Source organism: Amphiprion ocellaris, chromosome 5, assembly GCF_022539595.1.
Source record: "Amphiprion ocellaris isolate individual 3 ecotype Okinawa chromosome 5, ASM2253959v1, whole genome shotgun sequence".
Lineage (NCBI taxonomy): Eukaryota > Metazoa > Chordata > Actinopteri > Pomacentridae > Amphiprion > Amphiprion ocellaris.
In genome coordinates this window covers 2,489,712-2,516,452 of record NC_072770.1, presented here as the reverse complement: position 1 = coordinate 2,516,452, position 26,741 = coordinate 2,489,712, and the positions used below count along the sequence as shown (strand labels likewise).

General features: G+C 38.2%; 1 protein-coding gene across 18 annotated transcripts in view; it reads right to left on the bottom strand.

The window, feature by feature from the left end:
- The window catches only part of cadpsa (Ca2+-dependent activator protein for secretion a), a 179,218-nt gene that overhangs the window by 76,177 nt on the left and 76,300 nt on the right, over window positions 1–26,741 (bottom strand). For 9 of the 18 annotated variants that reach the window (XM_055010580.1, XM_055010575.1, XM_055010576.1 and 6 more), the window contains exons 11-17: window positions 25,060–25,272; window positions 17,246–17,382; window positions 15,819–16,006; window positions 15,213–15,383; window positions 5,912–6,013; window positions 5,755–5,818; window positions 5,219–5,342 (exon numbers count right to left, since the gene is read on the bottom strand). In XM_055010580.1, coding sequence (XP_054866555.1) covers window positions 5,219–5,342; window positions 5,755–5,818; window positions 5,912–6,013; window positions 15,213–15,383; window positions 15,819–16,006; window positions 17,246–17,382; window positions 25,060–25,272 — 999 coding nt within the window. The remainder of the gene's footprint in view (window positions 1–5,218; window positions 5,343–5,754; window positions 5,819–5,911; window positions 6,014–15,212; window positions 15,384–15,818; window positions 16,007–17,245; window positions 17,383–25,059; window positions 25,273–26,741) is intronic. The other 9 variants (XM_055010583.1, XM_055010587.1, XM_055010584.1 and 6 more) reach the window with 1 other exon arrangement.

The window sequence follows — 26,741 nt, the reverse complement described above, 5'->3', positions numbered from 1 at the left end:
CACATCCCAGATAAATCAGAAGACTCTTGTATGCTTGGAACTCTGTCCAGTTCACCTATATTCTTGTGTGTATAGACTTAAAAAGACACACATGCAAGGATCTGCTAAGTGGAAGTTTATATATAATAATTGTAGTCTCATCTGTTCTTCTTATGACCAATCACTTTTGACCAGAAACACCACAGATTTGCAGAAAAACTGAAACTTTGACAAAAATGACTAAAATGTGTTTTGTGTGTGTGTAGTGGCGAAAAAAAGCAGTCTGTCCTGTTGATTCATTATCTTGTCATTATGAAGTGATTGTTCCCCAACCTGTCTTTTTTTTTTAGCTTAGCTAAAATGTAAATAGATGTCTTCCTTCTCATTTGTTGTTGTTTTTTTAAATAATCTATCTCTTGCAGTCTGACTGTTGAGCATCAACCAATACAAACAGGTTGATTTATGTTATCCTTTATTGGGGCTGCACAGTGGCTTGGTGGTTAGCACTGTCGCCTTACAACTAGAAGATCCCCGGTTCGTGTCCCAGCCTGCCCAGGATCTTTCTGCATAGAATTTGCATGTTCTTCCTGTACATGTGTGGGTTTTCTCCAGGTTCTCCAACTTCCTCCCACAGTCCAGAAACATGCTGAGGTTAACTGGTGATTCTAAATTGTCTGTAGGTGTGAATGTGAGTGTGACTCTTTGTCTCTCTGTCTAGCCCTGTGATAGACTGTTACCTGTCCAGGTGAACCTGTGATAGACTGTTACCTGTCCGGGGTGTTTCCTGCCTTCACCCTAATGGTGCTTTTCCATTAGCACCTACTCGGCTTGACTCTACTCAGCTTGTGAGGTTTTCCATTAGGATGTAGTACCTGGAACCAGCTACTATTTTAGTACCTAGTCAGCTGGGGTTCCAAACAAACTGAGTCGAGCCGATAATGTGACATCTACAGAGTGCAGGCCTCTGATTGGACAGGGAGTGATGACACACAAGAGCGACTCCTTCACGAAAACCCACATTTAAAAAAACAAACAAACAAAAAAAAAAACTGGCAACAGCGACAACGGTGTGCATTGCTCTTCATGGAACTTCAAGGAAGCCATAGACCGAGTAGCAGGTACACCATCGTCTCCATGTCCTCCATTGTTGTGTTGCATTTGTGTCGCACACAAATGACGTTCAGGGACTTCCGGGCCACCGTGCTATGACGACTCCACCCACGATGAGGTAGTACTCAATTGTAATGGAAAATCGCCTAAACCGAGTCGAGGCGAGTCGAGTCAAGCAGAGTAGGTGCTAATGGAAAAGCGCCTTAAGTCAGCTGAGATAGACTCCAGATTAAGTTGTGTATAGATAATGGATATCTTTTGTGTACTTTAATAATGATCAACATAAACTTTTTTGAATTGTCTATTTTCTTTTCATTTTGTCACAATATGGTTGCATAATGTAGTGTAAGCAAATCACATTTACATTTTATTATTAATATTATTTGAAATTAAATTTTGAAAGAAATTATTTAAACCTCTAAATAACAAACAAAAAAAAGGTGGGATAGTAAATAGGAAGAATATAATCAGTTAGCCACATTAGCCAGGACAAAACCAGGCCTACAGGGTGAAGCCACAGCTTTCAGAAATCTTTTTGATGTCAGAAGTAACATTAAACAAAGTTTACACTCTCCCTACCGTATTGAGGGTCCCATATCGTGACCCATTTCAACAAATTAGAGTTTCACATCAGTAGTGCAGAAGGGGTTAATTTCATGACTGTATGACCCCTGGTTTCAGCACTGTTTTCAACAGGCTGTTTAAGTGCAGAATCAAATTTAGCTTGGCTGCTATAGTCCACCCCCTTCAGGAAAAAGATTCTCTCTGTGTCTGTGATTGACTGTGGCAGCTGACAAAAGCTAATTAGCGCATGAGACAAGGACTTTCTGTTACTTCAGATTTTCTCTCTGAGTGATCAGTTTACAAGGAATCATCATTGAATCTACAGCTCAGCTGTTCTCCAGTTGTGTTTGGTGAATTTGTCAGGCATTTTTAAAGACCAGTATTTTAGCAATGAAGAGCAGCAGCTTGGAAATGGCTCTCAGAGGACTGCTGGTTGACATGTAGTCTTATTAGGATGTTTTTCAGTCTATTCCATATTATACTGTTGTCCAACAACAGAAGGATTGGTATACTGGTTACGCATTTTCTTCCTAGTAATAGAATAAAACTGTGACTAGCTTCTCATAGCTTTTATGTACTGCATCTGTATGTGGGATATGAGGGTCAGTCAGGCTGTCTACATTGGATTAACCACTGTTCTTCCAAGCACTTGCAAAATCTACAATATCAGTGTGTTTTTCTGTAGGTCAAGACATGCACCAGTGTGAAGTAAAGAGGTGCTGAGGATAATCAATGATTGCAATGGACATACTAAGGTTCATCTTCCTTAGTGTTTTCAGGGAGGTGATGGTTTCTTTATAGACATTGTCTTAAAATGATCATTTGAAATAATTCAGTGTCACATTTTAGGAAATGTGCTTGTTTGCTGTCTTGTATTCATTTCATTGTGCGTTAGGAAAGCTAAATAGCTAACTTGCCCCTTTAGTACAGGTCAGACATTTTTGTTATTTTTTATTAAATCTGAAACTGAAGATAGTGAATGAGAGAAAAAGGGACAAAGAGTGCGACAGGGAACAAGTCTGAATGAGAAACTGCACCTGGGACTCATTTTATGGACTGTTGTGTTTCTGTAATTCTGTAACTTTGAGTAATGCATCAGTCTCACATGAATGCAATCAAACACATGCTCACTAAAGTGACCCATGAAGACAAAAGTTAGCAGTAGCAGTTAACAGGTATATGTTTCTGTTTTTTGAGAAAAAAATTTGTGCTAACCTGGGCTAAATAAAGCAGAACAAATCCCTGCCCTCAACAATCATTCATTCACAAAACGAATAAAAGACAACAAATAAGCAAAATTTTCCGAATGTCAAAAAGTTTAGAGATACAATATATTAAGTGAAAGTAATACCAGATATGAGTCCTAATCAGCTTGAGATTAAATATTGCAGATGTCTACTAAAAAAAACCTGGACCATGCAAGAGAAAAAAAGAAAGCGCAACAAGGGGCAGTCCCATTTTATCTTTTTGAACTGGTCTTCATTTTTTCAAACAGCAACTAATGAGAAGAAACAAACCCCAACTGACAAGAAAAACGGGAGTGAGTATGGAAGTCATCAAAGATCAAGTGAGAGGAAGGTACAGAAAGGAAGAAGAAGGAGCATCACCTCAGCTACCAGGCAAGCCAAAGTGAAGGAAAGATGCAGTCTCAGCTGAAAGAGGATCTGAGACATGGTGGACCAAGTCATCATAAAGACTGAATTGAATGCATTTTTACTTAGAGTACATATGCTCCTAAAAAATCCAAGCAAACATATCATTCCTCACTTTAAACAACTGTCATACCATTCAGTACATTATTAAATAGATTCAAAGGGTTTTCCTGAAGCTGTGAAAAAAATGTAATACAGAAGAATATGTTAAATTACTGCAAGGACCAAATGTCTAAACATCTTTACTTTTGTTCCATCAGTTTTCTAAAAAAAAAAAAAAAAAAGGGGTGGGGGGGTGGGGGGGGGTGGATTGTATGTAAATCCCACCTGAGCATGGCTAATGATACACTTCCATTCAAACGTTTGGAGTCACCCAGACAATCTCATGTTTTCCATGAAAACTCACACTTTTACTCATGTGCTAACATAATTGCACAAGGACTTTCTAATCATCAGATTTTCAGCACCATATTTGTCCAAGCTGTTAACGTTACGGGACCAAAAAAGAGCTCTGAGGTCATCAGACTGTGACCTCTTTAAGCAGCACCTTCAGCAACAGACTGTTACACCCTAAGTGTAAGAAAGGAATGTTTCCACTAGTCCTTTATTCCAACATTAGTCAGACTTTACAACGCCGCATTATAAACTGGTCTGCTTCTGTTTACTGCTGCACTTTTTCATTTTACAGTCCACCTACTTATGTGCAATAACTGATGCAACCTCATCCTCTTGTATATAGTTTTCTTTTTTTTAAAAAAATAAAAAAAACCTCATCATCTGTATATAATGTTTCTCTGCCATTTTGCATTGTGTTTTTTTTTTCTTATTTATTTTTTTTCTAACACCTTCATACTTTTTTTCTTGGAGCTGCTGTAACGGTGAACTTTCCCCACAGTGGGATCAATAAAGTTTATCTTATATCTGATCAGTGGCTGCTTGATGTACTGAGGTCTAAATATAAACACTGTGGTTACCTGGCGTTCTCTATAGCTGCACCCAGGCTCTGGAACAAGCTCCACCATCACTGACCTAGGTCCTTTTAAATCAAAACTCTAAACCTTTCTGTTTAAAATGGCTTTTCTTACCTAACAGCATGGTAACGTTTTATTTTGTTTTTTTATATACTAACTTTTAGATGTATATGTAAGTGCTGTTTTTTTTTTTATTTTATCGTATATTTTACTGCTGTCGCTGTTTTAAGTTACTGTAAGGTGTTTAAGTTATTCTCTTGTTTTTACTGTAATGCACTTTGGTCACTCATTGGGCTGTTGTAAAGGGCTATAGAAATAAACTTTAAATTTCAGCACCATTAGCTAGCACAATGTAGCATTAAAACACAGGAGTGATGGTTGCTGGAAATGTTCCTCTGTACCTCTATGGAGATAGTCCATTAAAAATCAGCTGTTTCCAGCTAGAATAGTCATTTAGCACATTAACAATGTCTACACTGGATTTCTGCTGCTATTCTTTCAAAAATAAGGACATTTCTAAGTGACTCCAAACTTTAGAATGGGAGTGTATATGACAGCTTAGTTTCAACTGTTCATTGCAGCAGTTCCAGTAGCGTCTACAGAACTTCACTTGACAAACAGCACTGTCTTTGTCACTAGCTCACCAGTGTTTGATGCTGTTGGTAATTTATTACTTGATGAAATTAGGTAAACGTGATTTGTCTATCCTTCAGTGTTCTGTCAGCATTCCAATCATAACCACATACTGTATCATAACCACATTTTGCAAGCTCTGCCCCACAGAGATTACAAATCTTCTCAACACTGCATTCTGAATCTCTCACATCTGAATCCATGTGTGACAACAAGTTAGGCATTACCATATCAACAGCAACATCGAGTCACAATTCACCTGCTGTGTTTGTACTAAGCACAAAGAGGAATGAGAGAGCAGTGGCTTACCTTCCAGTTTGGCATACTCTGAAAGGCGCTGGTAGTTGACTAGAGCCGCCTGCTCCAGACACTTACGAATCACAGCCTTGACTTCTTCTTGTGGGACCGGGGTGACGATATCTTTCATCAGAACCTTACAGGAAAGAAACAGCAGGATGAACTTTTTTGGGGTTTTTTCCCCAGTTTTCACAAATCCTTTTCCATTTTCCCCAGAACTTGCTCTACATGGCATCTGTATATGGATGACCTATTTAGATAAGAGTACACTAATTTCAATATAGGAGGTGTAAATGCACAGCGAACACATCTGGGTCAGAATTACATTGGATGACTTAACCAGGAGGTAGTCAGGCTTGAACTGACCCATGTAGAATGTCTAAATACACTCTGTGTTGAAAAGTCACAAAACTCAAGCAAACCTAATAAAGTTACAGGTGGCAGTAATGTTAACTCAGCAATGGGAAGATGTGTGGAAATGTATGCTCGGCTGTGTTAGCATTCAAAATGAGTGATCACAAAGATTATAGATTTATATTTTAGCTTACCCTTTCAAGCAGGGACAGCGTTGCTTTTAGTGCTCCTTCTGGCCGTCCAAATGGGAAGCAGTACCTGGAGAAGCAGGACGGTGACTTTTCATTTAAACTGTTCCATTTAACATTCACATTTGGATCTCAGAGCATGGTCGAGGTGCATGACTCCTACCTGAAGTGAGTAATCTGGTTTTCCAGAAGCACCCGCAGCCTCTCCTTGATCTCCCCAAAGCGCTCCTTCTCCTCAACAGTCACAGTTCCAATGCCATCAGGCCTGAAAAACAGTGGCATTTACAGGTAATGAAAGGCTTTGCAGTCTATCCAGGCAGCGTTTCAGTGCCTAATAAGTGAGTAAAATTGATGATTTTCTCTGGATATCACTGTTTCATCTCCGTGGAGAACATCAGTGACAGAATCCTCTAAAAGAACAGCCTCTTGAGTCCTGATGACTCTCTTATTTAACTCACACTCGGAGGACAATCAAGGTATAAAAGACAATCAAAATATGAACTTGGCTCAGGGGTCATCAGCAGAGGTGGGTAGTAACATTTACAGTTACATTTACTCCGTTACATTTACTTGATTAACCTTTTAAGGAAAAATGTGCTTCTGAGAGTAGTTTTACTCTGCCATACTTTTTACTTTTACCTGAGTATATTTGTGAAGAAGAAGCGCTACTCTTACTCCATTACTCTGGGCTACACTCCATTCATTACTTTTTTATTTACCACATTAGAGCTGCTTTATTTATCAGAGAGACGCCCCCAGTGGATCTACCACATGACTGTGTTTCACCAATCAGACGAAGCAACAATAATCATGTGACTCCGTTTCACAAGACGTCGCCCTGCAGTCACATGACCTCATACAAACTGTGGCGGAATAGCGGTGTTACAGTTCAACTGGTGATCAGGTTAACTGGCCATAGTTTCCGTCTCCAGATGTTTCGTCCACAGATTCGTCACGATCAGACCTGGATTTACATGAAATAAAGATACCAGATAAAGAAGACGTCGCCGAAAAACATCGGCATCACTACTTAATAAAGTCTGTATCCATGTAAATATCATCTACAGACAGTAAAAAGAAATGTGCGGGCCGAAAAAGAAAACACGTATTTTTCAAGTACGGTGAGAGGATTCGAAACCACGTAATCCAGCGATAAAATTACAAGACCACCGTTTTACTCATTGTGCTACCGATCAGCTTAACAAACATTCCGCTTTATCTAGATCACTGTCATCCTGTCAGGTGTTTAACACCTGGTGATTGTTCAGGAAACACGTCCATGTCAGCTGGGGATAATCACAATTTAACACAGGCTTCCTGGTTAACAACGGGTCAGAAAACTATTTATTGTCTCACCAAGAAAACCCACAACATAGAAGCACGTCCACTGCTGTGTTGTGTGTTAGTCTGAGTTCAGTGGAACAGATCCAGAGCAGAACTTCAGGTTTAACTCGGGTTTGTTCTCAGAAACACTCAGACCCTCAGCAGCCTCCCATCAGAACAACACGCAGCAGAACATCAGCTGGATTTGCTAAAATACATCGGAACAAACTGAGACCACGTTGTTTAAACTAGTCACTCAGAAAACAATAAAAACTCGTTCAGTCATCCACGTCCTAACCGTCATTCAGAGCACGTTAACCGCTGATTATTTTTGCTATTTTTTATTTTATTATTTGGAAATACCAGAATTTGCACATTATTTTACATTTTTGTCTGATCACATCATTTCTAAAAAAAATAAATCAGACATTACAACCAAACAGTTACTCAGTACTTGAGTAGTCTTTTCACCAAATACTTTTTTACTCTTACTTGAGTAATTTTTTGGATGACTGCTTTTTTACTTCTACTTGAGTGATATTATTTTCAAGTAACGTTATCCTTATTTGAGTACAATTTTTGGCTACTCTGCCCACCTCTGATCATCAGTCACATCTGGACAGTGTGGGAGAGGAATGTGAGCACTGGGCAGTGTTTAGGAGATGCTTCATGGTATCTCCACTGCAGACATGGTTCACCAAAGATTGTGGTGACACTTGTTCAGAATTTTACCTGGATGAAATAGTCTGATACTGGTTCTGTGGAAGACAATCTTTTCCAAAGTTTCCAAAGAATTGTCTAATTACAATAGAGAATAATATGTGATTAACCTTAACAACACGAGTTAACCATTCATTAACCAGTCAGTCATTCAAATTAAAGAAATGCAGATCTGAGATTAATGGTTTTCGCCCCCTACAGTTGTGACTGGATATATTGCATCTCAAAGTCCCAACAGCAGACAAGCATCTCCCCCAACGATAAAAGGCTTTCACTCACCCTAATTTAATCAGTAACGGTACCACAACTCTTCAACTTAGATGAGGCACACATGGGAGAAATGTGAAATACCATATATCACTGTGCAATCAGATAATACAACAGCAATGATGTTATAGAGCTGTTCTAGAAATTCTTAATTGCTAATAACAAACTTAATGAAACAGAAATGTAACACAACAATGCTGCATTAATTTATTGCATTTTAATAACAGATACAGCCTGGTCCTGGTCCAAGGACCAAAAGGCTGGAAGTTGTTACTCCTTCCATCCATTACCAGGCCCCACTCCATGAACGTGTTGAAGCAGACAGTGTCCAAAAGTGTGCATCTTGGCAATAAATGTCACTACAATGCTGACAATACAAGACACAAAATTCTCTGAGAGAGATCAGGGAGGTGGTGGGAAATCCACTTCCTCTCACACTGACCAAACAATTTAAAGTGTCATCTTCTTCTCTTTGATTTTACAGCTCTAATACCAGACAGCAGTGACTTCCATACATGCACTGCATCTCCTAATAGAAGGGCTGTGCACAGTTTATGGGTGCAGAGCACTTTAAGAATTATTTCAATCATTTGGCATGTCTAAGTGTTTTTCTGCTCAACAGATGTGAGCTGCTGCTGCTGCACACAGATTCTCACTGTATTATTGTCCTTTGGGATTTTACAAACGTTAATATGTTTTTCTCTGACTGTATTTATATAATTGCTTCACCATTTTGCCACATATCAAGTATATTATGAAAATATGTACACTGTAAAAACTATAACTAATATGTTACAGTACAAAGGACTACAGAACACAATTAACAATTCTCTGTTCTTGTGAATAATCATGTCAGGATCCAAAGTAATTAGGACTCTCACTGTCAGTGAAACAAGAGACTGGAAACAGTTACAACTTTCACTTCAGATGCAATAGTTTAAATTTATAAGGCCTAATGAAATGAAAAAGTCATTTTTATGCTGAAGATTTTAAAAATATCTTTCTTAATTACTAATATTTTATTAAGTTAGATTATCTGGATTTAATTAATGACCACTTCCACTTAAACTTAATATATTGAATCTGCTGGGGTTTTTTTAAATGTTCACTAGATTGCAACCTACCCATTTAATAATATATACAGTAATTTTAGCAAACATTGCAATAAGTTCAAATGAATTGAATTTCTTTTTCTATTTTAGTTTTTTCACAGTACTAAAATAAAAATGAGCTGCACGGTGACTCAGTGGTTAGCACCGTCGCCTCACAGCTAGAAGATCCTCGGTTCCCGTCACGGCCTGGGCCTGGGACCTTCCTGTGTGGAGTTTGCATGTTCTCCCTGTGTGGGTTCTTATCGGGTTCTCCAGCTTCCTCCCACAGTCCAGAAACATGCTGAGGTTAATTGGTGATTCTAAATTGTCTGTAGGTGTGAATGTGAGTGTGATTGTTTGTCTCTATGTGTAGCCCTGTGATAGACTGATGTTCTATGTATGTTTCAATCAAAATGTAAAGCACTTTAAATGGCACTGATTTGTTTTGAAAGGTGCTATATAAACTTGATTTGATTTGATCACCTGGTCTCCAGTGTGGACAAAACTCCACGTTCTACCATTGAAAAACACCACCAGCAACAATCCAAACAAGATGCAAAAAAGAAAAAAAAAAAAAAGTGTTTGTATTGTTTTTTTTATTGCATTTTATTGTTTTTCTTGTATTCTTATATAATTTCATAACTTGTTTAAGAAACTGTTGCAAAGAAATTTTTCGCCAGGATTATTGTATTTTTTCTAATTATTAACCTTGCAAAAAAAAATTTCATGCAAAATGACTTGTGCTCAGTTAAAATGGGAATGCATGTAGTGAAGGAAAGCATAGGGCATTCTCGCCCTGCGTTCTCCTTGCTTTTTCAAAGCATACATTAATTACAGCTTTAAATGCTCATGTGTGTATGGGATGTGTTTATCATTTGTGACATGGTTGGGTCTGGGTGGAGTGTGAGCAGAGTGCATGTGACAGAGGAGGTGCTGGACTGGTGGCCATGACAGCATGATGAGAAGCAGGAGACATGACACTCTCCGCTCGCTCTCTCTACCCCCTCCTTTGACATGTCATTTCAGCAGACAGTGAGAAACTGTGTGTCTGTGTTGGGGGGTGGGGGTGGGTGTCCCTGAGTGCTTTGTTACATTTTAGGCTTTACCAGTTTGCTCAGCATCAGTGATCATCTAATCCAGACGTCCATCAGTTTTCATGGGCATTTGAGCAGACACTGTCAGTGTGTCGCAGCCACCTGTGGGCCTCTGCTGCTGGAGATGCACGATGCCAAGGAGAGGATAACTGCATGGACCTCATGGTTTTAAGCCTGTAGGCTGCTTGCTTTAAATTCACCAGCAGTCTAACTGGCAAGATTCATTATGTCTGTGTTTTTTTAACCCTTAGATGTAGGTGAAAAATGATGTTGCAATATCTCTGTAATGAAAACTTTTATTATTTCATACTCCAGCTATTCCTCAAAAAACATCTTTACAAAACCTTTTTTTTTTTTTAAAGTTAGCTTTTATACTTTTGAAGAAATTGTAATATTTGTATTACTTCCCCAAGCTCTTTCATACAAGAGGTGCTGGAGGGACGGAGAGCAGCAACAGCTGGAGGAAAAGAGTGGAACAATGTCTACAAAATGGACTTTGGCATTCTTCTACTGATGCTCTGTATAATATTCTTCTTTGTCAATTAACAAATTGTTCAAAATCTGTTATAAAGTGAAAAATAAACATATTTCAAACATGAAGTCATTCTTGTGTGGACAAAAATATAATAAAAACCAATAATACAAATGATTATTCTTAAGCAAGATGACAAAAATGGTATAAAAACACAGTGATTCTTGTGCGGGTCATTTTTGACCCACTTCTGGAAGAGTGTAGGGTCCAATCATTGGAGCATCTATGGGCTAAAGAACATACAATACGTTTTCAAAATGTCAACAAGAGATGCTTATTTCAATATTTTGGAAAGTTTTAAAGAATAAAAAGTATAAGTAATAAAATAAAAATCATAAACAAACCCTCATTACAACAAAGTGATAGGTGAAATAATAATAAATGATCCTTCATGAGCTTTTTTCTTTTTAGCTTGAGCCTCTAAGTCTGACTTTCTGTTTTTGGTAGTCTTTGTTTTAATTCAGATGATTTTATGCATCAGCAATATATCTGAGTGCACGCATGCCTGTAAAATTGGAGAGTAGTTCTTGTAACAAAAAACCCTAGTGAAAAGCCATCTCACCTTTGTCAGTGTGACAGAAAATAAAAGCTGGAAATTTCACACTAATTAAGTCCTGCAGGGCTTTCTGTTGTTTCTCTCCAGCTGCATGTTATTCCTTGGCAGCTTCCTCATGTTTGCCTGACCTGATGACCTCACAGCTCTGATGACGACAACAAGCAAATGAGCCATCAGTAATTCACAGACGGCGAGCCAGAAACACTTTCACATCTGCACTAACACTGTACGCCTGCCACTTCATGAAAACAAAATAAAAAATCTGTTTAAAATTATATCTAAAATAATTGTTCATGCATGAACATTATCGATATGTGTGGTATTTTCTATACATCACCATACAAGAGCTAACCGTATGTCACATTATATAAATTAATAAATATAATAATAAGGAACATAATATAATGCTAAATTCAACTCAATTCAAATGACAAACTTAAAATTACCTTAGCTTTTGTAAATTTAACTGAAAAACAGACACCTAATATTTACATTATTAATAAGAATCTAGTTATTTTTTAAATGAAATAGAAGAAGAGTGTTGATGTTTTGACAATTTACTTTAAAGGCATTTCATAACAAACAGTGGATCTGAACGGAATTGACATTTAGCTGGACAGAAGTCAAATCCAGACACTTGAGCAGGCAATCGGGCAACTGAGTCCAAGTTGGTGCAACAACAGCTCCAGGCCAGAGGGCTGTTAGGAGGCAGGGGTCGGGGTGAGGAGTGTGTGTGTGTGTGTGTGTGTGTGTAGGTGTGTGTGTGTGTGTGTGTGTGTGTGTGTGTGTAGGTGTGTGTGTGTGTGTGTGTGTGTGTGTGTGTGTGTGTGTGTGTGTGTGTGTGTAGGTGTGTGTGTGTGTGTGTGTGTGTGTGTGTAGGTGTGTGTGTGTGCAAGCAGAAGGGTGGTCTGGGTGAGGTGTGTGTGTAGGTGTGTGTGTGTGTGTGTGTGTGTGTGTGTGTGTGTGTGTGTGTGTGTGTGTGTGTGTGTGCAGGTCTGGGTGAGGTGCATGCATGGGGACACGCAGCAGCAGCAGCAGCAGCAGCAGCAGCAGCAGCAGCAGTAGAAGCAGCAGCAGCAGCAGCAGCAGCAGCAGCAGCAGCAGCAGCAGCAGCAGCAGCAGCAGCAGCAGCAGCAGCAGCAGCAGCAGCAGCAGCAGCAGCAGCAGCAGCAGCGTTGTCCGTGGAGACATTCGACCATCACACATGACAACCTGTCAACCTGTCACGCCTCAACCTCGAGGCACAAAGGCTGAACCTTGGCAGGCCTCTGTTTGATGTGTGTGGATGTGAGTATATGCAGCCTTCATTATTTTTGAATTTTTTTGAAAAAAGTAATCTATGTTTAGATATGAACATCATGGATTTGTTTATTTGGAATGTAAGATTACTCTATAACCTCTTTCTCTAACAGCAATAAATTTAAAAAAATGAAAATGAATGCTCAACAAACATTTCTTTAGAATAGAAAATAATGCTACAAAGTTAATATTTACAATAGCTTCAGGTAAATTGAACTGCTCGTTAAGAGTCACAGGTGAGTGCTTCATTTGAAAATTGCAAAGGTTTAAGTCAACTTTTCCCCTCATTTGTGATATTTTTGTAACACAAATAAATTTCTTTCAAAGGTTTCCTGGATATAATGTCATTTTCAAAGGAAAAAGGTAATTATGTTTTGCTCTATTTACATACAAAATGAAATTGTATTTTTTCTTTCCACAGATTCATATTATCTGTCTTTAGTTTATACTAAGTATTGATCAGAATTTATTAATTGGAAATGTACCAAACAAATGGTGTTCCTATTTTTCCTAGGGTTTGTACCAAACAACAAATTTCTTTCCCCGAAACGATGCGAAAAGTCACGAGGCAATTAAAGACCAGTTTTTACTACTGAGACTCCACATTTCTGCTAAGTCCCTACATTTCTCTTCCCACAGATTTTAATCCAAGCCCTTTTCTAGTCATATTTGTCATCTATTTTTCTCTCTCTGTCTTTTTTTCCCCTCTCTCTTGGAGCGACTGTTGTCCATCTGTCGATGCGGATCAGAAAAGGCCTCAGTCCTCCGTCACTGTTTGTCAGCAAGACAGTTCAGAAGGATGGATAGACGGAGAACGGGTTTAGTTCGAGGGATGTCGAGGGGAGGTGGAGGTGGGGGACACTGACAGACTCTGACCTCTGCCCTCAGCACTGGAGTGGCCTTCTTCTATCTTTGTTTTGCTTCATCCACAGACGGACGACTGCGATGCTGACAGATTTGATGTCTGAGCACATCACAGCAGATTAGACAAGAGGTAAATGGTGCAACTTAGATAATAGAGAACATGCTAGAATGAAAGCCAGATGACTCGTGTGTCACAGGCCAAAGACTCTTCAGGCAATGACACCATTTGGTCTTTGACTGAAAACTACTACCCTTAAATTTAGTGTTCTACCACAGCCACAGAAGTCTTTGTGTGTTGTCACCATACACAGAGATATCTGAAACATAGATCCACTCCAAATTTTAGCTATCATTCAATGATTATTTAGATTTAAGCATCAGTTCTGGCACTTAAAGCTAGCTAAGCTGGCTAAACTACTTGTGAACTGGTGACACTGGTAACATTTTAGCCAACGAGCACTTTGATGATTATGCAGTACAGTCTTCTCAGCACAAGAGGGCCTCCTTCTGACTTTAACATATACGATAAATCACGTAATTAAGCTTCAAAATTAAACAAATCAAATTTTAAACAACAGGGTTATGAAAGTAGCACTTAACAAAATTAAGAGTTTACCTTTTAAGCCTTAATCTGGATAAAAACTTAGTTTTACATACAGTTTGTATTTGTTTTTGTTCTTCTGATTGTTAAATTGTACTCTGTTAATTTTTGTATATGCACCTATATTGGGTTCTGCTCTTTATACTGAAGTAGGAAACACTTCTTCTAACTTACTCCCAGCAGTTTTTGTCACGGTCCTGGGATTGTTAGCTACACAAAGGATTAGTAACACTACCTGTCCATTTGTTTGTTTTGACTGTTAGATCACCATTGGAATGATCTGTAACTGCTTCAAATTTAGACTTCCTTCCACAAATGATTAAGGCTACTAACTGTTCAGAGAACTCAAACCTCATAAGATCTGTTGTTAACCTGGAAGATCATTGACTATATTTAATCTCAGACATTAAAAATATTAATCAGTTTGTTTTTAAACTTCACCATATTTAGGTCTGTACAGTCAGTCAGGTTTTAAATACATGACCAGTCAAAAGTTTGGACACACATTCTCATTTACAGTTTTTTCTTTATTTTCATGACTATTTACATTGTAGATTCTCACTGAAGGCATGAAAACTATGAATGAACACATATGTAGTAAACATAAAAGTATGAAATAAGTCAAGACAGGTTTTATATTTTAAATTCTTGAAAATAGCCACTCTTTGGTTTGATTACTGCTTTGCACACTCTGTCTGGCCAACCTGACTCCTGCACAACACAACTGACGGTCCCAACCCCATTAAGAAGGCAAGAAATTACACAAATGAACCTTGACAAGGCACACCTGTGAAATGAAACCATTTCAGGAGACTACCTCATGAAGCTCACTGAGAAATGCTAGTTTTGATGCCTTCAATGAGAATCTACATTGTAAATAATCATGAAAATAAAGAAAAAAAGCATTAAATGAGAAGGTGTGTCCAAACTTTTGACTTCTAGTGTAGGTTTATAGCGTTGCTCATTTACCTAAACCACTTGTCAAAAAGCGAAAGCACAAGTCAAATATTATCATGAGAACATATTTGCAGAGTTTGGCCCTGGTTCAGGGGTTACCATGTACTTACTGTAGTTGTGAGCAGGACCACCCCAGAGCTTGGATCATAAAATAACTTACCTTTTAGTTCCTGAGAAAACTGTGGATCTGAAGTCCCTTTTCTTCATAAACTCAATGATTTTGAGTTCCCTCTTAGCAGTTTGGGCAGGGAGCTCAGGGGCAGAGGGGAACAGAGCTCGCTCAAGTTCAGCCTCAGATACTGGCCAGGTTAACAACTGAGCCAGTCGCTCGCTAGGTGCGGTTATGTGAAAATGTGAGTTTTGGGGACAGTTGAGGGAGGGTTATTTTGTGAACAAGGTAAAGAAAATGTCATAAAAGGAAAAAAAGATAAGAGGAAGAAAAAAGTGAGCATGCAAACAATATGCATAAATGAAAGAAAAACTTTGAAGTATAAAAACTTAAATTATTCTAATAAAAAATTACATTTTGAGTTTCAGTCGTTTTAGGTGCAGGTTCAGGTTACTCGGTTTGTCCCCATAGGTAGATTTGGCTTAGAGCCGAGTCATCTATTCTTACACATATTTTAAAACCAACAAAGACAACACAATGTGGTACTCAAAGTACGAACACACAAAAAACACACACAAAAACAACGAATGCATGTGTAACGAGCATCCAGTTTCTGTCAGTGGTGAAAATTAAAGGACAAAAGAGTCGGATTTGTACCTGTTTCCATGGACGTGGGAGGCACAGAAGGCAAAGCTGTAGTGCAGCAGTGTGGGGTCGATCATAGCTCCGTTTTCTGCCCTCTCTAGTAGATCGCTAAGGTAACATAAATGCCGATGGCAGCCTCGAACTCCGTATCGGGCACAGTACTCATCCAAAACAAACACCTGACCAGGACTGAACCAGCCCTGTGAGTAACACACACCAACACTGCTGTGTCAGCGCTCTGATGGGAAAAATTAATGTTCACACACACATATAAATGCTAATAATCGTATCCTTACACATAGGAAATTCAATAAGCCACGTCTCCATTCAAATGTAAAATGAGCACCAGTAGCAGAAAGTCTGTTTTCTTTGCCCTTCATCACATTTTTTTGCACTGTTACTCCAACACTTTAACCGTAGCTAAGCGCCAAAATATCTTTGATTTTTAAAACAATGTTTCCTGGTAAGTTTTGTGTGCACAACTAAAAGGGAGCAAAAAACAGGTAGAATGAAGCTCACTTGCAGATTACCTGGAACAGCAATCACTCTTGAACAAACATTTAGACCATGCAGTGAATCCTTTCCATGCTTTACTCACTTGAATTTGACCACTGGACTGTCTGTATGCAATCAGCACAGTCATACATAGACTGTACAGTAGCAATTCTTTTGAATTGTACCAGTGCAGAGTAATTTCAGTAATGTAGCCACAGAGTGCTTAGACCATGCTGGTCAAACCAAAATTTAGAACTTTTCAAGTATGCAGATTTTAAACAGTTAACTAACTGTAAGGTACTTGTTTCAATCATCCAACTTCAATGCCTCCCTTCACTTTTTTGACAGTATAACCAAGCAAGCAGTAGTATGATCAAGCATAAACAAGCATCATGCAATAACTTCTGTGACTTTATGAGATGATAATCCAACAATCCATTGTTTGAAGATGAGAGTAGGCAGGGTTTGAACTTCACTCTTATGCCACCTAATTTCTTCCTTTAATCAAGTACTTACAATACCATTCAAAAGTTTGGGGTCACTTAGAAATGTCCTTATTTTTGAAAGAAAAGCTTTTTTTTTTCAATGAAGATAACATTAAATGAATCACAAATTCTAGAATCTAGACATTGTTAATGTAGTAAATGACGATTCTAAACGACTGGTTTTTAATGGAATATCTCCATAGGGGTACAGAGGAACATTTCCAGCAACCATCACTCCTGTGTTCTAATGCTACATTGTGTTAGCTAATGGTGTTGAAAGGCTCATTGATGATTAGAAAACCCTTGTGCAGTTATGTTAGCACATGAATAAAAGTGGAAAACATGAAATTGCCTGGGTGACCCCAAACTTTTGAACAGTAGAGTATAAATCTTTTACTGTGTACAACTAATTACAACACCATGAATGACAGGAGCAGTTGATATGAAATCATTTCTTACCAGGCAGGAGTAGGAGTCGTTGAGTCTGTGGTCCAGAGTGAGGCGCTGTACCAGCTCAAATAGCGAGGCATGGTCAAAATTACAGGGGTTGGCTGAAATAAACTCATCCATGCCATGCTTCTGCGCTCGATCAGCATCTATTCCCAAAAAATCACCCATCCAATAGGGACACACACAGAGAGAGAGAAAAACAGAAGCAGAGGGTAAGTATCAGAGTTTGGCTGAAAAATAAATATAAGCTTCACCTTAGCGCTGAAATAAATACTGTATTAAAACAAATGATCTTATAAAGTACCCACAATAAAAAAATGCATAGCCCAGTTGTTACAGGTTTACGATAAATAATGTGATAAACTAGACTTTTAAGATCCTGCAAAATGTAAACAGAAATCAAAGTAAAAGTTTAGAACAGTGCAAAATTTGTAAAACTGGTATGTTCAGTTTGGATGTACATATACATTTTGATGCTTGATCAAACTAGTGATAAAAGTAAATTCCACTGAATACTATACTCACTGAAAAAAATATTTTGATATTCTATTCAATGCTATCTCACATCAAATGGAATAATCAAGAATACGATGTAGTCAAGAATTAAACATCAGTGGAGCAGGATGAAGTTAGCTGGACAGGAGAGTTTTCCAGACATTTATCAGAAGGTTACTGCAGATGTGGAGGTGGAAGGTTAGTTCTGAGATCATGCTGTGTTTCTACATATTCACAATCTCTACACCAATTTAATCCAAACAAGCCAAAACATCTTTTGCGGTTCAGGCCTGTTTTCTTTGGCCTTATGCATGTAACTAAACTGATCTTGCTTTGGACAGTGAGTGCTGACAAAACACTTGTAGTGTATAGCAGAAAACATTGGGTGTGCTACATGTACTAAGAAGAGGACAGCTGCTGCTGCTGTGCTGCTGACATGCTGCTTCCCTGTGTGGTCGATGCAGACAGGGTGCAAAACCACAAGACCAAGCCACAGTTTGTGAGAAACTGGAAGATTACAAACAATGACAGCTGGCTGTGCAACCACAGCATTTTACTGCTGCCAACATGCACTCATGAACATAAAAATAAGTTAGCATTTCTGAAGAGCACTTCATAAAAAGTTTGAACTAAACTCAGTTGTCCACTATTGACTCGAAAATGATGCAACAGCCAATAGAAATGTTTATACAAAATCATGTAAATTACAATGTTGTAGTACTGAAAATAAGCTGATAGTCTAAAGGATTAGAATGGACGGAAAAAGAAAGACAACACAAGCACCAGATATCAAGATGTTTGAGAGTTGAAAAACTGGCAGATTATCAACATGTGCTTAAATAGCAAAATGACTACAGTAGTGACTAGCAATAAGCAGAAAAAGCAAAGCCTTCAGAATTTGGAGTGTCTAGTAATAATGGCATAAAATGTTGGGCCTTGCAGCATCAGTATACGTTGTCAAACAGTTAAGCCTCATTCACTTGTACTAAAAATGACAGTCACATAGAATACGTATAGTGGTTATTTTCTGACAACTATCCTATTTATAATAGCTCTATGTAATGTTCAAATCATTGGTTGTCCTGATGCAGGATCCTGGTTTCGGAAATGGTCTCAAGGTGTTTTCCAGATGAGACAATGATATCAAACTGTCAAACGTAGAAAAATGATTACCAAGATTTTTTCTTCTCATGCTTCATGCTCATATTTAATATGCTCAGTATGAGCATGGTCACTTCCTATCACACAGCAAAATATATATATAAACATTGCTTGTAAGATATGGCATAAGAAGGAAATTGAATTTTGACACAGGCAGCTCTGAAAAATAGCACACTCGAAAGGCTTTAATTCTTAATAACTCCACACCTTATCATAGATTCACAGAACTATGATTTTGAGTAGACACTGGACACACAGTTAGGCCAAACCTGGGATGATATGAATGAAGGATGCACTGATCTACACAGCAATCAAGAGATTTGTCAGCCAACGTTCTCTTCACTGCCCATCGAAGGCACCCCAGCTGTCAATCAATAAACAAAACATAGCTGGGATGCTGGGAGCTGATTGTGTTCCCTCAACAAGTCCCAACCAACACCCTCCCCCAAAAATCTAAAAAGGTGACATTGTGGTGCCCCTTTGGTCTGTAGCGGGTGGCCTGTCAGGTCTGTTTGATGTGAGTGAGCGGGAGTGGAGGCGGGAGGGCTGGACAGTAACACGCAGTGACATTAGTCACCCCCACCCGCCTGGACTAGGGAGGGACAACCCTGACAATGATTGATGGCTGCTATTCATTTATAGATCCGGAGGAGAGGATTTGGGAGGCAGTGGACACACTGATGGTCCTGGTGGTCAAAAGCATGTGGCTTGCTTTTTTGTGGACTGATCTTAAAACATATATAAACAGTTTATTCCCCCATATGGCATTGTCAGAAATGCAGCATTTTTGTATTGATGATCAGAAGTCACATGTGTCTGTTTAATATAAATGTACCCACAAACAAAATGACCTTGCACTGAGCACAGGCATGTGTTATGCATGTGTACGTTATGCACGGATTCTGAATCGCGAGACCTAAATATGTAGCGGGCGGTGGGAATTGACGGGACTCAGAAACACCCTAATAATTTAATCAATTGTTCCTTGGACCATTTCCTACAGATAAGTCTATAGTAGGATCACAATCATGTGATCATCAGCAGGCGGTTGACGTAGTGTTCACTTGTTGTCATGGTTACAGTGACGCTGTGCCGCTTTCTGGCAATGATACAGAAATCTTTAACAAAATTGTGGATCCAGACTATAAGCTGCATCACTGCCAAAATCTAAGCACTTGGTCCTTGTGTCATTTCTGACCTTCCCTGAAAATTTCATCCAAATCCATTAGTCTATTTTTGAGTAATGTTGTTAACAGACAGACAGACAGACAAACCAACGCTGATCGTCACATAACTCCGCCATGTTCCTTTGCAGAGTAATAATAGAATGACAAAGACTGGTGTCTGGGAGGAGACACAACATAAGAGAAGGTCACAGGCAAATGTTCAAGTGAGGAGAAAAAAATAAAAAGATGGACACTTTTTTAAAATTTTCTAATCACTCAACATACATCTGCTGTTTTTTTCTTTTCAATTGAAGCTTTAGTGACCTTAAGAGTATACAACAAAATTTTGTTCACCTCTGTGCGATGACTAAAAATGACAAAAGCGGTTGAGTTGTCTGTAGTGTAAAGTGGGTGTTTTACACTACAAATAACATGGTACTAATTATATATAATTAAAAGCAGGTTAACTACTAGTTTAGTTTTTTAAGGGGTTGACTTCTTGAAGTGTCCTTCCAATTGCTGGAGTAATCCTGTAACAGCAGTTTCAGCAGATAATCCGTGTACCTAGTTCAATTCACTTATAGTCTATTTTTTAAATGCAGGGTTTGTAAATAGTGACTTGTGCAAGGCAGCATTTTTCAAGGACAGCTACTTTTTTTTAGACTGATCTTTCCTTAAAACTTACCCAATAGTTTCTGTGTTGAAAATTAACTGAGTAGTTTTGTGTTGTAAATGAAAACAAACTGTTAATACACTAAGCAAAATAATCAAACAATATAAAACTACTACTAAGAATAAACCAAAAAACTAAAAGTTGTGAAAGATAATAACGATGTATCAGGATATTTGTTATCACATGTTTAAACAGAGATTGTAGATCTAAATTCTGGATCATAGATATTTAAGACACAGAATGCCTTCAATTCACAAAGTTCAATGTTTGTACATTTTAGGTGACAACAGGTACAGTTAATGTTGTTGACAGTGGCAACACTATATGAATACAGTATATTATAAGAAAGACTAGTTACAGCATCAAGCAATGCATCTTATATTCTACCGTAAATTACTGTAATCAATTAAACAGTCATGAACTTTTTAAGTGAAGTAGAACTTTAAGACTGTAAATATACAGTAAGATACTGTATATAAAAATATATTTCATAGAAGACAATGCATAAATACCATCTGAACAGCATTCAAATTATTAATATGCATAATGAAAGGAACAACACAAAACAAGAACATATTTGAAAACTAAAGTAGAAAATGCACCCTAATTTTTTTGATTTGACTAAAGCTATATTACAGTCTAAATATTAAATGACAATAATCTTTTGTTTTTGTCTTTTATATGTCCAACAACAACTGTCAGTCAGCCTGCTAAGAAACTGAGTAAGCAGCAAAGCATAGCTTCAAGCAAGCCTTTCAATACTTTGTTGTTACAACGTTTTAATGTATTCTGTTTTGATATGGGTTGGGGGCAGGTGACTGGGTTAGTGTGGGTGACGTGATGTTATTCATTGCACTGATTCAGGTGTGAACCAGCAAGTAGTTATTTGGTAACATTGACTGATTGCTGCCTGAATTAATTGTGCAGCAAACACACTGTATTATTCATGGGTTGGCACTTTTAACTTGGTAATTACCAGCTGCTGAGACTCAGTGGGACTCCAGTGGTTGTGTCAAAAACAGCTCGCTCAGTAAAGTCATTTACACAAATGCATGCAGTAAGCATTTCTACAATTGTCGGTCTGGACCCATTTCTTTTTCAGTCGGTTATACTGTCTCGTGTATTTTATGTTCTACAGATAGAGCTTGCCGAATAGTTCTTGTAAACTTTTTTGTGTCTTGGGGATCTTCTAGCTGCGATCTAAATTGATTATAAGCAAATGATTAAAAGATTTCTTGTTTACATGCTACAGACCGTGCACTTTATTTCAGTGTTTGACACCCACACAGAGTAACTCTTTCTGTCCATTTTAGATTTCCTTCCACATTAAATGGAACTCTTCTGAAACAGCCCCCGGGGTATGGGAGTAAAGCTGAGTAAACTTTAGTCACCTCTAACCTTTATTGTCATTATTCATTTTAAATGCCACTATAGCAGAGTAAATTTCATTGTGACTCTGTATTATGTTGTGAAGTAGCAAACATTACTCTTGTTCTGTATTTGTAGTAGGCCTAAATGTAGACAAAGAAACAATGAGATTACGATTACAAAAAAGAATTTGAATGAATGAATACAGAGCTGCAGCTGGATGAGGTGGTCCAGTAGTCCAGAGACAGGGTGGCACTTTTGCATAGTTGCATTGAAAAAGTGTGCTGAAGTAAGAATACTGAGAGTCAAAGCTCATAGTTACAAAAAACATTCACACTATTGCACTGTAAAAGTTAATGTTAGAAAATCGATACTAAACAAAGACAAACTCTTGCAAAGTAGAAACAATAGAACCAGAAAACCATTGTGGAACAAAAATAGCCCAACATTTTAACAGTGGAAAAGCCTCAGTTTAGGTAAAACTAAGAAAAAGGCTGCATTAAGTTTTATTCCCGTGATTTAAAAAAAAAAAAAAAAGTTATTTTGCAGCCAAATTCAAATGAGCATCTACTTAATTATGGATGTGTTTATTCCAGTGGATGGTCTTGAGATTAAATGTCCAGGAGAGGTCAGAGACCAAATACCTTTAGAACTTGCTGTTAAGTTCATTTCTTAAAAATATAATTCTAATTGTTAGCAGGAGGAGAAGAAGATCAGGAGGTCATAGTGAAGAATGCTCCTCCTCTTCTCCAGAGGTGTGGCTCTCTTCTGAATTGACAGTTTGTGACAATTATTGGTTGTTTGGAAGGTTGCAGATGTCCTGTTGTCTCCTAAAGGGAGGGAGTATGGTCATGCTGTAGTAAACATCCAACATGCAGAGGTTCCATTTGGGTAAAAGTTTCGTGGTAGCTGTCTTCTGAAATGGTCTCCCACCAAATTAACACCTGTCAAGAAGGGTGTCTGCATGTTGCTCTGTTGTTCTGCTCCTTATGTGCGACATAATCACACATGATATAGAGCTATGACACAGCACAGCTCTTGCCAGTCACCTGAATTTAAGACGATTTTATAAAGAAGAGCTGTAGTTGTTTTCATATTGTTCCTTTCTTTTTCTTTCGACAGCTTAATGTTGATGTAGAATGTAATGTACTGCCTACAGCATAAAGGTAAGGCTGCTGATTTTATAAGATGCAGTTCATTTACAGCTATATGTTATATTAGCCGGTCACTCAGACGAGCAGCAGAAACATGAACAATGCACATTTATGTTATCTGAACGAGGTAGTCGATCAGATTATGTAGGTTGCATATCATTGAACCCAGCAATAACCTTTCAAAGGCCTTGTGACATTTTAAAATTGAACAAATTCTAAAATTAGACAAAGGGGATGTGTGAATCAAATTTAAGAGCTAACAAAGATAAGATTGGAAGACCTAGGGCATGCTGAGCCAAGCAGAAATAGTGCCACCCTAGCAGAAATAAAAAAGAGGAGGTGCTCTAACTTTTGGTAAGATTACATCATATACATTCTGATTGGGTTGTCGACTTCCAGAACAAAAGAGGAGTGCTTAGAAGAAGTTTGTATGAGTGTATAAGACTATGCAATGCTTTGTGTAGTTAGTTGAAATCTCGAGATTTTGCTCCTGTTTGTTCTTACAGCCTCTGTATTGAATAAACATTATTCGCATCAGACTCTGAAGACTGCTTGAAGACTCTTTCTTGAAAATGTTTTGAAGACTCCAATTTTTGATGCAGAATTGACTTTTGGTTATGTATGTCACAAAGCTGGCTGATCATCACTGGCCCTTAGCAGGCGGACTGAGTCACAACAGCCTGTTTTTCTGTATTAAAACAAAAACGTTTAAATTTCCTCCCTTAATAATTGTTATAAAAGATACAACTCTGTTAATCCTTATTAATTTCAACATTTCATTTGTGAGGCTGAGGATCTTTGCAAGCTGATAAATCCCATCCAGTTATGTTCAATATGGAAATTCTTCTCAGGTTATAACACATGTGAAATTGTACTACTACTGATAATAGGAAATGAAGATAAAAAAATGCTGTCAGATCTTTCCACATGTAGAAAGCTTTCCCTGCATATCCAATTCTGTGTTTTATGATTGTTTTATTTAATGGTGATGATAAAGCAACTGTCATAACCCCTGTTAAGAAACAGACTTAGCAGAAATCACAAATACAAAACCTTCCTAAAAACCAGGCAAGCACATAAAACTTATTCCTAACCAACAGTGAAGCACTTTTGCAGGCTGATCTGTGAAACCTGAATCTGGTCTTTTCCTGCCATATGGCCAGTATATAGACAGCACAGCCAAAGCAAGCATCATAAATGACAACGAAATCAGTATCTCCCACATTTCAGGCCTCTAATAGAAACAACAAACAGATTGATCATTAAGTTATTAAAAAAAGGAAGTGTGATGGACAACAAAAGGAGAACAGAGAAAGAAAAGGGAGGAAAGCACTTACCCTTCAATCCAGCTACAAGATAGCAGGGTCAGGGTGTAGAAGAAGAAGTAGAAGAAGAAAAGGAAGAAGGAACAAACAGAGAAACATAAAGACACACAGCAAAGCCACCAATGCTTTAGCAGCAGTTCTACGACAAAGAGCGAAGCAGCACACAGAGAAAGAATAACAGTAACAGTCGAGAACGTATACAGTATATGGCCAGAGAAAATTAAGGACGTTGTTGACTAATATGTAAACAGATGTAGTGAGGACAACTACAGAAAGAGACAAAGTGAAACACGAAGCACAGGAGAAAACAATAAGCTTAGAGTGACAAAAACACAAATCTAAACTTCTTGTTACTCTAGTTTTGTGTACTGTTGTAAATTGTCGTTATTTACTTAATCAGCAAACAGACACTCACTTTGCCTAAAACATTTATTTATAAAAAAAAAAAAAAAAAAAATGACAAAGAGAGCTGAAAACTTACAGAATTGAGAAATAGGTGCATCAAGCTGTGGCGCTGTGCCCCCCCTTGAGTTAAGTTTCTGGACCTGTGTGGGAGGAACTGGCTTGTGTGACTGGCCGGTGGCTCGGTACATAGCCTGCACCCAGAGGATACGGTCCTGCTCATCATCACTGGCAAAAATCACAGTGTCGCCCTCTTTTACAGCATTAAAAAATGTCCGACCTCCATCTAGACCTGAAGATTGGACAGAGGAAGAAGATAGTCTTAATTTAAGTCTGTCATATTAACAGGACTGGATCAGAGGAACATACTTATTATAATACAAAATACATGAATAGAGTTCTATGTAGGTAGACAGTCATAATTTACAATCACAGCAGTGTCACAGTGTATGCTAGTCATGTATTTACAGTATTTAGACAAACATATACGAAGATAATCACTATTATCAGTAATGACAGTTCACACTCAGAGTGAACTGCTGAGAACTAGAGGCTCTTACACAGGAAAAATACTGATTATCAGGTACAACAGCATATTTACAGCATTTATGAGCCTAAATCAGAGATGTATTTGTTTTATTTTCTGACAACACAGAAACAAAAGTATACAAATAAGAACACATGAACTGTTGATTCACTATTAAAGCACACAACATGGAAAAAAATAATGATACAATTACAATTAAAAGGTATTCCAAGTGAAATCACACTCCTCTTCCCTGAGGTGGAAAAGTTTCTGGAAAAATTTCTCCTGCATCCCGTCGGAGGTTAGGGACAAGGAATCTGAGTGAGCCATTTTCAAAGCCACCATTGCAAAATTGCTTGTTAAGAGGTGTGGCCAGAAGGTCACTGGTGCCTGTCATGGTGGCATCCTGAAAATCTGCTGGTGGACACTGGCGGTGAAGGAGGCCATCGGGCTAAGGAAGGTGACCTTTCTGGCCTGGTTCTGGCCATGATCTCTAATACATATCTGCATTAGAGGTCATGGAGGTAGTCAAGAAACTCCTTGGCAGAAAGGCACCAGGTGTGGATGAGATGTTAAAAGTCCTTCTTGGTTGGCACATTGTTCAGAGTTCAATGGTCATCAGGAATGGTGCCTTTGGAGAGGTGGTGTTCCCATTTTTCAAAAGGCAGACCAGAAGGGGTGCTTCAAATGTCTGGAATGACCTGCTTCACCTGCTGCCTCCATGACCCAACCCAGAATAAGTTAAAGAAAATGAACGGATGTATAGTAAGTGGTTATAATTGGATATTGAATGATAAAATCTGTAAAATGTTCACTGCCAACTTAACTGACCTTGCGGACCTCTTCACTTTTAGTAGCAACTGCAATATTTAATTTTTTATGGTTCTGTTTGGCTCTGGCAGCATTTTGTTACACAGATTTTCTTTTGTAAATCACTATTACTCAACTGTAAAAGCTCCTCTAGAGCCACAGAAAAAAATGTATGACAGGCTGAGTAGTTCTTCCCATGACTGATAAACTAACATTAAGGTAAAGCTGAGCTTCGTCCTCTTACCCTTTCAATTGTACCATTGCTCAGTATATAATATTTAACGTTCTATTTTATGGGTGTATTGTGACAGGTGTTCTTGTTAAAACTGTTCAGAATTAGACTACCTGAGGAAACCTCTTGTCAGGTTGAAACTAGCTGCAGCAACTCTAGGAACAACATGATGTCTATCCATGTGACTTATGGA